At 37.8% G+C, this 13,680-nt stretch overlaps 1 protein-coding gene across 1 annotated transcript in view; it reads right to left on the reverse strand.

Moving 5' to 3' along the window:
• The window catches only part of nrxn2a (neurexin 2a), a 129,497-nt gene that overhangs the window by 51,545 nt on the left and 64,272 nt on the right, over nt 1-13,680 (reverse strand). Inside the window, exons 12-14 of the mRNA XM_078266310.1 lie at nt 12,559-12,749; nt 11,435-11,608; nt 10,180-10,299 (exon numbers count right to left, since the gene is read on the reverse strand). Coding sequence (XP_078122436.1) covers nt 10,180-10,299; nt 11,435-11,608; nt 12,559-12,749 — 485 coding nt within the window. The remainder of the gene's footprint in view (nt 1-10,179; nt 10,300-11,434; nt 11,609-12,558; nt 12,750-13,680) is intronic.

Below are 13,680 nucleotides of genomic sequence, written 5' to 3' on the forward strand. Positions count from 1 at the left end.
GAATCCCACCATGTTCCCATGCAGAGTGAGGCACAGAGGGGCAGTCAGAGCAGGGTGGGAGCTGTCCACTTTGTAATCAAGCCTTGCATAATGTTAGCCCCAAAACTGGACAGTGCCTTAGGGACACTTTGGGGACTATCATCCGGGAAATGTAAGAATAAACAGAGGCACTAACTGCCAATGTGAGACAATTTAGACTTTATCTTGTATCTCTACACACCCATAGCACTAACGTGCAGAAGCACTGAGCCTCTTGGCAAGCCTCTGAACACACTTTTACACCATTTATGCCACAATTATATCTAGCTCTTGGTTATTTTGACCTGAAGTCATATTATGATTGCTGTTACGTCTTTGGTTAGTGACAAAACAATTTTGAAAAAACATTCTTTCAATAAATGGTGTTTATATGAATATTATTTCTAAATACCCTCTTTAACAAATTGCCTGTAATTATAAAAGGAAACTCTTCTCTCTGATGCAAATGGATCCTCTGTGGATATGACACTCTGTTCTTCTGACCAGCTCTTATCTTTGGTATTATGTAGTCTGAAACAGCCTATGGCTGTTTAAATCGGTCATCACACAAAGGCTATTTCAGACTGATATACAGCCTTTCTGGTAGCTCTTTTGAGGGAATCTTTCAGTTTTATTGTTTACTTATGATGCTGCAATAGAAGCTTTCCCCTCAGTCTACCTCTGACACACAAAGTGAGATAAAGCTGGGAGAATATATCTATGTCTGTATTTTTGTTCTCACTTTCCCTTTGCAGTACTTGTGTATTATTTGAGCTTTTCAACCAGCCATACCATTATGTATGGATATACTGCATGGGTGGATGAATGGAGAGAGCAAGAGAGAGAGAGAGAGAGAGAGAGAGAGAGAGAGCGAGAGAGAGAGAGAGAGAGAGAGAGAGAGAGAGAGAGAGAGAGAGGAATCATTAATTAAATTGGAAATTGCACACGTTTTGCACTCCTGCGAACTTATTATTTAGCACATACGATTTTTCAAATACATTTTATATCTAGAAAAGTATGTGAGTGTCTGTATAGTTTTAAATTGTAATTTGATTATGATTACCATTTTCACTTGATAATTTCACGCTACCAGATACAGTATTCTCATTGGCCCAGTTGATCATGAGTCTTTTCTGCTTGAAGGAGCTGCTGAGGACAACAGAATAGAGTTGGTTACTTTAAACAATGCAGGCATTTAATACAATGTGTGAGTATGACAGGCACAAAATGAGTATGAGTTTAATGAGTGCTCTCTCTCAATATGTGACGGTTTTACGGCAGATGAATTCTCCCAGGTGAAGTATTTTAGTATTACTGAATAAACCTAATATGAGGCAAAATTAGACCAGTGGGCTGATTGATTAACCTGAACAATCAAGTGTATTCGATTTAGCCGTGCAAGGATACTGATGCACTTACGTTATACAATAACTACCAAAGTTAGATCTTCCTCTATTTCCCACATTATAACAATTCGTATTCCTATAATAATTAAAATAATGTATGTGCTAGTAGTGACGACTGATACTAAACCGTAACATCTAACTATGGAAAGACTTCTAACCAAATCAGTTTATCATATTGCTTTACAGAAAGCTAAGAAGTAGTTGTTTTTATGTATTTGGTAAAAGGAAGAAAAGTGTGAGTCCTGCTGACAGGTTGAAACTCTTACATACAGTATTGAAATGGATCTGCAGAAGATGTAATCAATGTAATTACTATGTGCTGTAAGCTCAGCAATACTTACAAGAAATTAAATTCACAATGTGTCTGGCATACACAGACATCTTGGATAAACACTATTTAAGAAGTATTAGCCTTGACATACTAGAATAGGAACTTGACAAAAGCCAATTAAAGCCTGAAAAATTGCTGCAGAGTGATATTGGATCGTGTAACTTCCAATCTCAGACAATGTAACTGTTGTTTGAATTCCTTGTGAGTGAGGGAAGTGTGTTTTATAAAGGTTTGGATATGTCTCCTAACTCTGTTAGTCAGTGTGACATTGGCAGAAGATTGAACTCCGTCTCCAGCAGTCAGTGTTTGCAGGGTGAGTCATAAGAGACCATAACTAATCATGAAATAACCTGTCGCATATCTGAGTGAAACTGGCAGTGTGGCTTGTATTTTCCAATCTGTTAAGCATAGTTTAGCGAAGCCCATATCTGTTTGCATTCTAATGAGCTATCAACTGGCATTAAATTATCCTGATCCGTGACACTTTACCCAAAGGTTGTAAGAGGTCAGGGGAGTAATGTCAAGTGGCTTTTAAGAGTGAGCTGAGGATTTGTGGAGAACGAATTACTGATTGCCGATGATGTGAATTCTTGAGGCTAATGAGAGCATTAAAACACTGGGTTCCTACACTATTTGCAGTGAAAAATATACCTTTAATCCTAACCCTTAAAATAACAAGACTAAGAGTCAACAGCCACACTAGCAGCTCTGTGAGGCTGTGAAGTAAATCTCCTTGTAAAGAAGAACTATTAGATGGATTAACCAAAGTATTGGGCAAGCCAAAGTTCACAAAGACCATGAATGTCTACACCATATTACATGGAAATCCATACAATACTTCTTGTATGGTTATATTTATTATTTAAATCTATGGAGAAATAATTCTTCTGTCATACGTAAAGCTCCATCATGCAAAATTCTTTGTATATACAATTAAATCAAATGACTGTTGATGTGAAAGGGTTACTGTTACTATGGATCCCATTGTGAATCAGCAACCGTGTTCGCAGCTTCATGCAGCTATTACCTGCTTTTAGCAGATTAGCAGAGCATCAAAATCGCTCAACACAGCTTTAATTTCAGGGAAGTAAAAAAAAAAAAAAAATACAACAATCTTGCCTTTGCTGCTATCTAGAAAATGTTCATCTTGGTGCACACTGTGATCCTACACAACATGTGATGTAATATCTTACTCTACTGCCTTGCTACCACTTGTTAATGAGGAAGAAAATTGAAACCCACAGTGTAGCACATCAAAGTATGGCAATACTTAAGTGTGTTTAAGCAGCGTGTAATATATTTTTTTATTGTATTAACCAAGAGGAACAGTCATATACGAAGGTGAATGAAACATGAGCACTTCAAACGTATGGCTGTGATAACCCCATAATACCATTAATTAATTAATTGCCATCAACCAAACTACTCATTTTGCATTAGCAAAATGCAACTAAAACTCATTTCGGAAAATCACAAGGTGGAAGGAGATAAATTAGATGAGCAGAGCTCTTTTTTTTAGACTAATTTTCCTGGTTGCCTAGCTGTATTATCCTGGGAAAACCCTGACAAACTTCAGGCAAATTTGAGATTTGCTCTCCAAGTCAGTCTGGCCAAGAGCCCATTCAAGCCCATTTCCAATTTTTCCAAATCGAGGCACCAATCACAACCGTTGAGGTGGTCTTTACACGATAACGATAGCGCAGCGACGGCAAGCAGCTTTTTGTTTACATTCAACATGACGGCCACCGAAGCGCAGCAACCCGTTGATGCTTCTGTCGCTGCTACGTCACCCGGATCGTTGGTCTGATTGGTTGAAGGACTATCGAATTGCGCCCAGAGGTATTTGAGCAGTATCTGTTGGTGACACCCCTTTGGAAATGGGCTGTGGATGAAGCTTGCCCACTCTCAGTTACAACTGAGAAGGGTCTGGTGTCAACCAGGCCATAGCTGTATGGGAAATGAATAGACATCAGGTGACGTAGTCTAAATAAACACCTGTTTTGTTGCATGGCTTTGCTTGGTCTGAGGTTACACTGTGTATTTATTTCATCCAGCAATGATTTTTTTTATCTAGTTATTTTTTATTTCTCTATTACTGCTCTTTAATGTTTTATATAACGCACTTTGAATAGCCCTGTTGCTGAAATGTGCTATACAAATAAAGCTGCCTTGCCTTAATGCCATCTTCTGTCATTTTAAGGAACATGAGATCAAATGTGTTGTCCTCTCTGCCTGTTTTGTGTTAGAACAGTTAGCACATTCTTTGTTAGATACCAACCACAGTTTAGTAAATTTGTGGAAGCAAGCTATTTCAGTAATCCCTTCCACTATTTGTGTGCCCTACCATTGCTATTATCAAACATAATTGGGACTCAAATCTCTCATTCAGAGTCTACACAAATTCTGCACCATTGGTAAAACAGCATCATCGGTTTTTCTTTGCACATGCAATTATATTCATTCCTTAACAGCACAACATAATGAACAGTATGAGTCAATGCGTCAGTGTCACTATGAGTCTGTCAAACATTCTATCAAACATTGCTGAATGGATTGAAAAGAACATCCAGTCTGATTACTGATACGGTAGCTCTTCTGTGAATACTGGTAACACTAGTGTTTTTGGTACCTGAATAGTAATTCCTATATGACATAATACTGCCCTTCAGAGAAAACCCCTTAAAACACAACACATAAGAGAACAAAGACATGTTGTTAATGTGAGAAACTGGAAGGACAGAGAAGCCAAAATAAGTGGGCTATATTGCCTCAAGTGTTCGACTTCTTTTCACATCTATATATTGTCAAAAGTTTTCCACTCATGGCTAATAGGGTACAAAGCTGTTAAAAGGCAGTGAGTGGTCAGGCATTGACCTGTAGTGTATTTCACGGGAAGATGAGTCTGAATGAGTTACAAAGAATTACAATGATTAAAGCAGTGCTTTCTGTTAATCACATGTTCACTTTTATAACCCTGTAAGCTCTACCAGTCAATTTCACAATGCTCAAGCTTTTCTACTTCCGTGATGTAACAGCGGGGAGCTGCGCCAGAAGTTTCAGGCCCGGAGTATCCATATGACTCACACAGAGCAGAGATTTGGCAGAGATTATCTTTTTCTGGGATACACTGCCTCTATGTTGAACAAAGCTGACAAAGCCAGGTGGCTGAGGTAATGGCGATGGCAACTAATGGAAAAATCCCAACATCTAACTTTATCAGATGTCTGGATAACGCTGCTTGAGCATACTGGATTTCTATATGTATAAATTAATTAGGCTTGTTGATTTGAAAATCAGCTTCCATCCATCCATCCATCCATCCATCCATCCATCCATGAATTAGAGCTGCTTTTCCGAAGTTAGGAAAGGCAATTGACTTTGATGGAGTCCACTACTGTAATCAATCTGAAAGCCTCTATCTATGAATGTTTCACATCAAGAGACGACTCTGTGGTTCAATTGGTAGTGGCTTACTTAAAAGGCAGAGACCGTGATCCGACAACGTCTTTGTTTGAAAGGTAATAGCAGAACCAACTAATGCTTATCACAACATATTGTAATTGCCCTCGAAGTCTTATGGTGTTCAGAAAGATGCTACAGATGAACACTGTAACCTCAGAGCGGGCATTAATAAGGTGAACTGGGCCACCAACAATAACTCTCTCTACCTAGACTGCATTAAGTGGCTGAATGAAGAATAATTCAGTTCTAAATGCAGCGGTTAAGTGCAAGATATTGTGTAAGGATACATGTGGGTTCAATATCATTATGTGACATTAAGCAAGCAGGAGGCCAAGCTCCGTCATGACTTGGACTTGAACCCCGTGAAGTTAATTGTAGAGAATCAATGAAAGGTCAAACCCTCTTTCAGAATGAACTCCTGCAGTCAAATGGGCCTAACTTGCTCAACATTAATATAATCAAGAAACCAATTTAAATTATTATTTCTATAGACTGCCAGTTTTTCAAAGGCTCAATTTATGAATAATTTTGCGCGAGCTGTACTGAATTTGACGTTTGAGTGGTTGAGACTGTGTAATCAATGCCACTATGGGAGGTTACTGCGTCCACCTCCACTTCCTCATACTTGCTCTTTCAAACACAATATAGCCTTTTCAATGGTAACAATTTCTAATCATAAATCCTTATATACCCTTACATCGGTTTACAGCAAGTCTGCAAAGTCATTTAAGAGATTTGAGACTAGAAAGGAATGAAGCATACTGTACAGTATGCTGTGATTACAAAGTCTGTATACACAACTAACTGTAAATGAGAGCAAATTCCAATCTGTTAATTACAGTATATCTAAATGGACACAAATATATATTTATGTTGCCATACTGTGGCATATGTCTGCTTGATCCAGACCATTTACTTCATATGGCCCAACTCAGAAGTGTCTTACAAGTCTATTTCGGGTAGGCCACCATGTTATGAACAGCAATGTGTTTTCTTGAGCCTCAGTCCCGGGGCGCGAGATTAAGTCAGAACCTGATCCTGGATTATCCTTGTCGCCTTTGGGACACACTCATAATCATGAATGACTCCACCTGAAATGAAGGTCAAAGGGAAAATGGGATTTGATTGAGGTCTTATACTTTTTGGTTATAGATCTACAGAAAGAACCATTAATATTCCCAAAAACAATCATCTTCAAAATGTTCTTATATTTGTAATGTATAGTACCAATGGCAAGAGGAGCGATCTAGAAATCTAGACTACAATTTGCTTTATCTTACAATTACAAGTACATATAGTCTGCATAGAGGTTTACCAAAGCCTCTGCTATGTTTTACAGTGTAGAATCCTTTGATAATACAAAATTCATCCAGTTACTTTGAGGAAATGGAAAACCATTGTAGTTTCTGGCACAAATAAAATGAAAGCTAGATACAGTGCTTGCTAACTACCATATGACAAAAGAAAGAAGGAAGACAGCTGCTGTCTAGTGCCATATAACTGTACTTTGCCTGCATGCCTGGAGGCTACAGGCTCAATTTACAGTCTGCATTACTTCCGTGTGTATTAAACAATTCAAAGGAAATGTTGACTTACAAATTGATGGCACGATGGGTTCCACTCTGCAGATAGCTGATAGGTGCAAGTGTGGTTAAGAAAAGCTGTGTCACGTAGAATTTCATAGGTTTGTAAAATGCGTGGCGCGCTAATGTGGACTCACATGGTTGTGATAGGGTGGGAGGACATAGATGATGAGGGGCGAAAGGGGCAGGAACAATTGTGTCACAATAAGTTAAAATCAGTGGTTTCCCATTGTGCCTTTTAACACTGTATTGCAATACATTTGTCAAAGTTGTCATTGTTTCTTATGGGCTAAATGGAAGTTAAGTGAAATAATCGTTTTGTGTTGTACATTTTCTTATGACAGGAATGGTCAAATACACTAAGACATACACGTTTGCAAGCACGTGCACACACACACAGACAAGAAAGTAATGCACATGCCAAAATAATCATCTGTAGCTGCAGAGGTTAACCAAGCTATGGAAATTGAGCACAGAACATCATTGTATATCTGGGTGACTTTGGTGATGAAACGATGACCTGGAGGTAATTAGCACAGATGTTTGTGACATACTTGGTAAATTGCTTCCTGTATATGAATACAAATGTACTGAAGCACAAATAAACTAAGGGATCTTAGTTGCTTGATAACCTTCTACACTGTTTCTTATGAGGTTATATTTTTGAACAATAGTAAGTCAGTAAAGTACACAACTCCTTTTTTTTAATTCTTAGAATATTTAGCGGGATGAGGAGATTGTTAGGCTTTAGTGATGGCAAGAAAAACAAAGCAGCAGTTTGTGGCACGGATGAGACAGGCTTTACCAACTAATACTGATGGTTACAAAACCATTGTCCTGCCTACATATTTGTTTGTGTTTTCACATTATTTATTTGTTTTAATGACTTTGATGATGGCTCAATGCGAAGAATGAGGCTTGTTATTTCCTCTGCGTTGGACTGATGTATTGGTTTGACCTTTGATATCGGCCAGCAATGCCATTTACCACCCAGATGATTGAGAGTCCTCCTTGAACGCTGCTGGATGAAAACCAAACATACTACAATGAAATAGTTTTTTCTTCTTGTTTAAAAACAGTCTTGTAAATGCAAGAATACGTCCTAGAGTTTCCCCTACAATTGCAAGAGAGGAGATCACTCTGTTTTAAAGAACTGCTTTAATAAAGCCCTGTAATCTTAAAGGTGTCTCTCTCAGGGTCTGTTGGTAAGTGAACACAGATCATATGTGGGACATAAACATGGAGCATTTGAAATATATGTTGGCAGCTCCTGTCCAAAATGTTTTTATTTAAAACTGACTCAATCATACATCATTGAAAACCGACAAGATATGTATTCAGTATTCTACAAACAGCTAGATTTTGCCTCTTTCTTTGACAACAAAATATTACTGTACATACATTCATGTTTGCAATCCTTGTTAGACGGAGTGCTATGAAGGTTTAGCCTTCGGCTGTTTAAATTACAGAAAGAAATCAAATAGGATTGGGGTTGAATAACTGCATACCAACATGTAACCTCTCTCAAGGGGAGTCATTATCAAGTTTAATAAAGATCAACGTGTTTTCTTGATTCTTGCTTTGCTTTGACAAAACACAGCTGACATGAACTATTATCTGCGTGCAGATAGACATGAACAGTATTAAAACAAAGCTCACTGTCTACAAATATTAGTGATTAAAAGTGGGCAAAATTTTAAGAAATACTACATTGAAAATCAATGCATTTAATCATTCAAGACATAGGCTACTGTAGGAGTTTTGTCAAAAAAAAGAAATAAAAAAGACAGTTTAAATTATTTGGCTCGTCTCCATTGGAACAATGATGGAGAGCACCTGCTCTGATTTCTGAAATTGTAATTTGAAAGTCCCATCTCCATCGATACAAAGTTTTGGTGTTGCTGTTTCTCTCCCCCTCCCGATTATATTGTATTATTGTTCTTTTTGAAATGCATTTGTACATTTTAAATCAATAAAATAATTTTAAAATAAATATTTTGTGTAAAATTATAGATTTCTTTAGTAAGTAGCCGTATGATAAGCGGGATAATGTAGAGAAACCGGGTCATTACTGCGAATTATACCCTGACAGGGTAATGCAGGACCCCAACAACACCGAAATATACATTTTGTCCGGGTGTGTCTTGGGAAAGTAGGGGACGTAATAGATAAAGACTATATTATTATAATATTTTAAATATTTAGATTCTCCTCATATATAAAATTACATATACTGTACAGTAAATGCCAGATATCTTATTCCTGCAAACATGACTTTCTTACACACACCTTTGCTATCAAATTATCTTCAAATAGCCCCCCTACAGAGTTCAGTGGACTTCTCTCTTAAAACAAATCTGCATAACAGCACATTTCAATAATGATTATCACAAAGGCACAATTCTTGCAGTTATTCTAAATGACTGCAGCAAATGAAGCTTAACTTGCCGTGACCACTGGACCAATAAGCTTAATGTTAATCTCCTGCTATTATAAGTATGAAAAGCTTTTGGTAAAAGTCGGGTCTATTTGGACATAGAAGGCTCTTTAAGGCGGATCGGCAATCAGACTGGAGCTTTTTGAAATGTGGTGTTATCAACGTGTCATCTGCAATTAGCGTGCAATTGATTACTCAAGTCAGAAATACAGCACATCACCAAGTTGTACAGCAATTGGTTTCATTTCAATACAGTGAGAAAATTTACTTGCACATCATAGACATGTGCTTAAAATGGGCAATCAATCAGTTATGTCACTTTGTGGTTTTGTAGTTACAAGGGCAGATTCATCTGAAATGTCATGCAAATGAGGAGCCACATGATCATTAAAGGAATAAGAAAGAAATAAATATTTCAGTTAGATTAAATTATGTTTCCTGACTCCCCCCTGAATATATCACTTTTGTTTGTGAAATTCTATGTCAAGAGAGGCCACAAGCGGACATTGTGTAATTTCAGGGGTCCACTAGCCAAAATGAGCTGGGAACTACTGAGTTAGATAATGTGAAAAATTAATTTCTCTTATTTCTTCAACAGTTCAAATTTTGGGGATACAGTATTTTGCCCAATACCAGTGAAAGACTGGCGAACCAGTGAATATCGAGCCGCCCAGACACCCACTGTGAGCAGCTCACCGTTTGGTGTAATCTACAGTGACATCTGTTGTTGCTCATTGTTTCAGCCTTTAAACCAACATAAGTCTGACTGAATGTTCTTTAAGGTATTCATATTTTACGGATATTTTCACTCGTCAACCAATCACTCAACTGTGGTTTCTGATCATTACCATAATATACCCCGAAGAGACCAGAGAAAGATTTAAACTAAAGCAGACTTTCCCCACCATTCAACCCATTCAGGCATAGTACACTTGCACTTACGGTCACTGCAGAATGGCCCCCCGTAGGTGGTCATGGTGCAGTCACAGGAGAAGCCCTCCCACAGCTGCAGACACACTCCCTGGTGGTGGCAGGAGTCCTCTGTGCAGGTGGTGCTGGGACCTACAGGGTGTTGACAGCAGATTTACCAGGTGCCCTCTCTCCCACTTTATTTATGCATCTTTATGACTATGCAAAGGGAATTAATATGTAATGGTGGACCAGACATTACTGCACAATAAGTCATCTTTTGACAGAAATATTAATGTGAAGTGATTGTATTACTTGTACATGTATACATACTTCCAATGTAAAGAGGTTCAGCAAGACAACCATAATGATTTAAAACAAGGGAATTAAGACAGCTGTTTAACCAGCTATTGCATCATGCAACTGTTTACTGGTTACCAATTACCTCCACCACCTAAAATATCAGAGGTAATGTGATTGACTCTGTCTGTTTATTTCACTGTGACCACTTCATCTAAAAAAAGAAAAAAAAAAAGAAAAACTCACTTTAAAAAGAGCACTTTAAAAGGCCGGTGAGATGGCATTCAATATTTATGCACCTAAAGAATGGAACAGTTTGCCTGCTGATCTGACACTGTGTTCCCTTAAAACCAAACTCACTAACTTCACTCAAGCCTCAAGAGAAGGATTTATAATTTAGTTAGTACATTTTGGAGACACTAAGCCCACTATCGGGCAAAAACCATCTCATCAAATCTCCTTACCGATAACTCATATTGGCGTAAAGCTGACTTTGCTCAGTCATGCTCCAAAGAGGAAGACATATATTGATTTTGGAGACTCTGTGACCTTTACCCAAGTTTCACCTTCAAGCCAAACTTTGGGTATACTTACATAACTACTCTGTAATAATAACCTGTCTAATGTTTCCTGTAAAAGCAATGGCTGACTGGGGAGATTATATGATATGATTAAGTCTTGGCATTACTCTGTACTTTACTGACTGCTTTCTTGTTTGATTAGAACTCAACAAAAACAGCTGGACTTGACTACATAGTGATAGTATTACATATTAGCATGTATAATCAGAAATGATAAAACCACAGAATGTGTTCACTGGCCAATTGTAATGGAGCATTCAACAAAGCGGTTTAATACCATCACACATTTGGTGTAATTAGTTTTCAGTGAGCAGTCACTTGGATTTCCTTCAATTTCACTCTGCTCCAATACAAGGAAATCAAATTACAGGAATGATTCATACTTCCCAGTGTGTTCCTGGCCTCACCTCCACAGCCGTGCCCCACTTCTCCCACCTTGTGAAGGGCATCAGCCAGCAGGTCAGGGAGTCTTCCATTCAAGTCCACGGATGCCAGGCAGCCCTGGTATCCTTCCCGGGATGCTATTAACCTGGGCAGGCTGCTGTACATGCCCTTTCCAACACCACCGATGTACAACTCCCCTGTTAGATACAGGAGTTGGTCACAACCAAGTATGTGATGGTGTATGTTCTGAAATATAGGCTGGCTCCACAGACAATGCACATGGTAAAGGGTAGAGTGCAAACATGAGCATACAGTATACCCTGTATTATTTAGTATCTTGGTATGTATCTGTAAATCAAATGCAATCCAAAACAACTGTTTTGCTACAAAGTTTACTTTTAAGATGCATATAATGTTCAGTTTGTGTTGACTGTCATCAAGGTGTTCAATCAAGTATGTGTTTTAGCATTGAGGTCATGGTTGGTGGGGGACCTGACTGCATTATATTCAGAGGTGTTTCTAATATTCTCCCCCCCCTCATGTATATGAAGGACAAACATTAAACAATTTATATTAATACGTAATATAATGTAGCCCAGTGGCCTCAATAATAAACATATAATTGAATTTAAACATGTCTGACAATGTCAACATCAATTTCAGTTTTTTGGCTTCAGAAAACAAGACTCCTAACACCTGGTCCACCATTTTCAGAGCTATCAATTGTTGCCCATTTCTCAACTGTAGTTGTTGGTGCAAGCTAAACGTGGAATTTAAAGACAGTTGCTTGAACCTTACAGTTACATGACAGTCTGCATTCTTGTTAGAGTAATATTAGAACAAAAAAAAAAATGAATATTAAGATTTATCCTAAAAAAACATATTTAATCATAAAATATTGTAATCATCCCCTTCAAAAAATAAAAAAGTAGTGATATACAGTATATTATTGTTTTATTATTATTATTATTATAGTATTGTTTTATTATTATTATTATTAATAATATAAATGCAAATTTTAGAGTTGGAGTATGATTGGTTCACAATGTAAAATCTTACAGAACGAACATGAACACTGAATGCTCTGTGTTAGCAAGTATTCATTGTGTCCTTTCATAAAATACTTATGAATGTTCAGGTAAGTTACCTTTTAAATCCAGGTTGCGGGCTCCATTGGCGTGTTGGGTGACAGTGTGTGAATCAATCTTTAGGATGTGCACATTGTTGTTGTCACGGGAGATCACCACATTGTGCCACTGGTTGTCATTAAGTGGCTTGTCAGAGTTTCCTTTCATTAGCGACGGCCCATTTCCCAAGTCAAAAACATAATGAATGTACCTACAGGACAATGCAGATGTTTACATTCAGTATTTTTGTATGTAATATAATTTCTCCACATACCACAGACTGTTATGTGATTATAGTGTAGCATTTTTAAAACTTTTCTAGCCATCCAGCTGTGTGTGCTTCTGTCTCTTAATCTGTTTTGTAATATAACCACTGTGGAGGCTCAAAGTCAGAAATATTCTTTGTTGATGTACATGTAAATAACAGTGAATGAACGTAAACACATGCGGCAAGGCTTAAGGCATATCATCATGTTGAAAATTATATTTGATGAGCAAAAACTAAACTTGTTTGAATCAAAGTTATAAGCAACATCCATGACAAAGCTGCTTCACACTAAACATTGAGCAGCCTGAAAACAATGACAGAAGTGTTGGAAGCCATTTTTCGTCTGTGTTGTCTGTGCAAGCTTCTGGTGCAGGCTCCAACACTGAACAAGGCATCCTGCTGACTAATTGCTTACTGGGATATTGTATGTGCAAGGTTTGACAGTGGGAAACACCAATTGTTGCTTTGCTTGCTCTCTTTTTACAACATTTCTCTGCTACTCTCTCTGTCACAGAAATTATCTACTATGAATAAAACATTCCGAACATATTTGTTGCCAAATGATTTTGAGTAGGTCTGAGTTCGAGAATAACACCTGTATTACTGTGGTAATGGCAGCTATTTTTTGGCGCTCATGCTTCCTGGAACTGCTTCTCTCACTTTGACACAGTTATTTGTGATGAACAAATGCTTTTAAAGCTATTTTGTGTGTCTCTACACTGCTACAGGCTGATGGATTGAATGATTAAGTAATTTTTAGCCCAAGAAAAGAAGAAAAGTATAAAAAGCACTATTTATATGCCTTCAGCTTTGCATAGTCTCACATTGCCAGACCTTCCTCCACAGTGCTGCAGAGTAAGGTCTGGAGCCACGA

Source organism: Sander vitreus, chromosome 13, assembly GCF_031162955.1.
Source record: "Sander vitreus isolate 19-12246 chromosome 13, sanVit1, whole genome shotgun sequence".
Taxonomy (NCBI): Eukaryota; Metazoa; Chordata; class Actinopteri; order Perciformes; family Percidae; genus Sander; species Sander vitreus.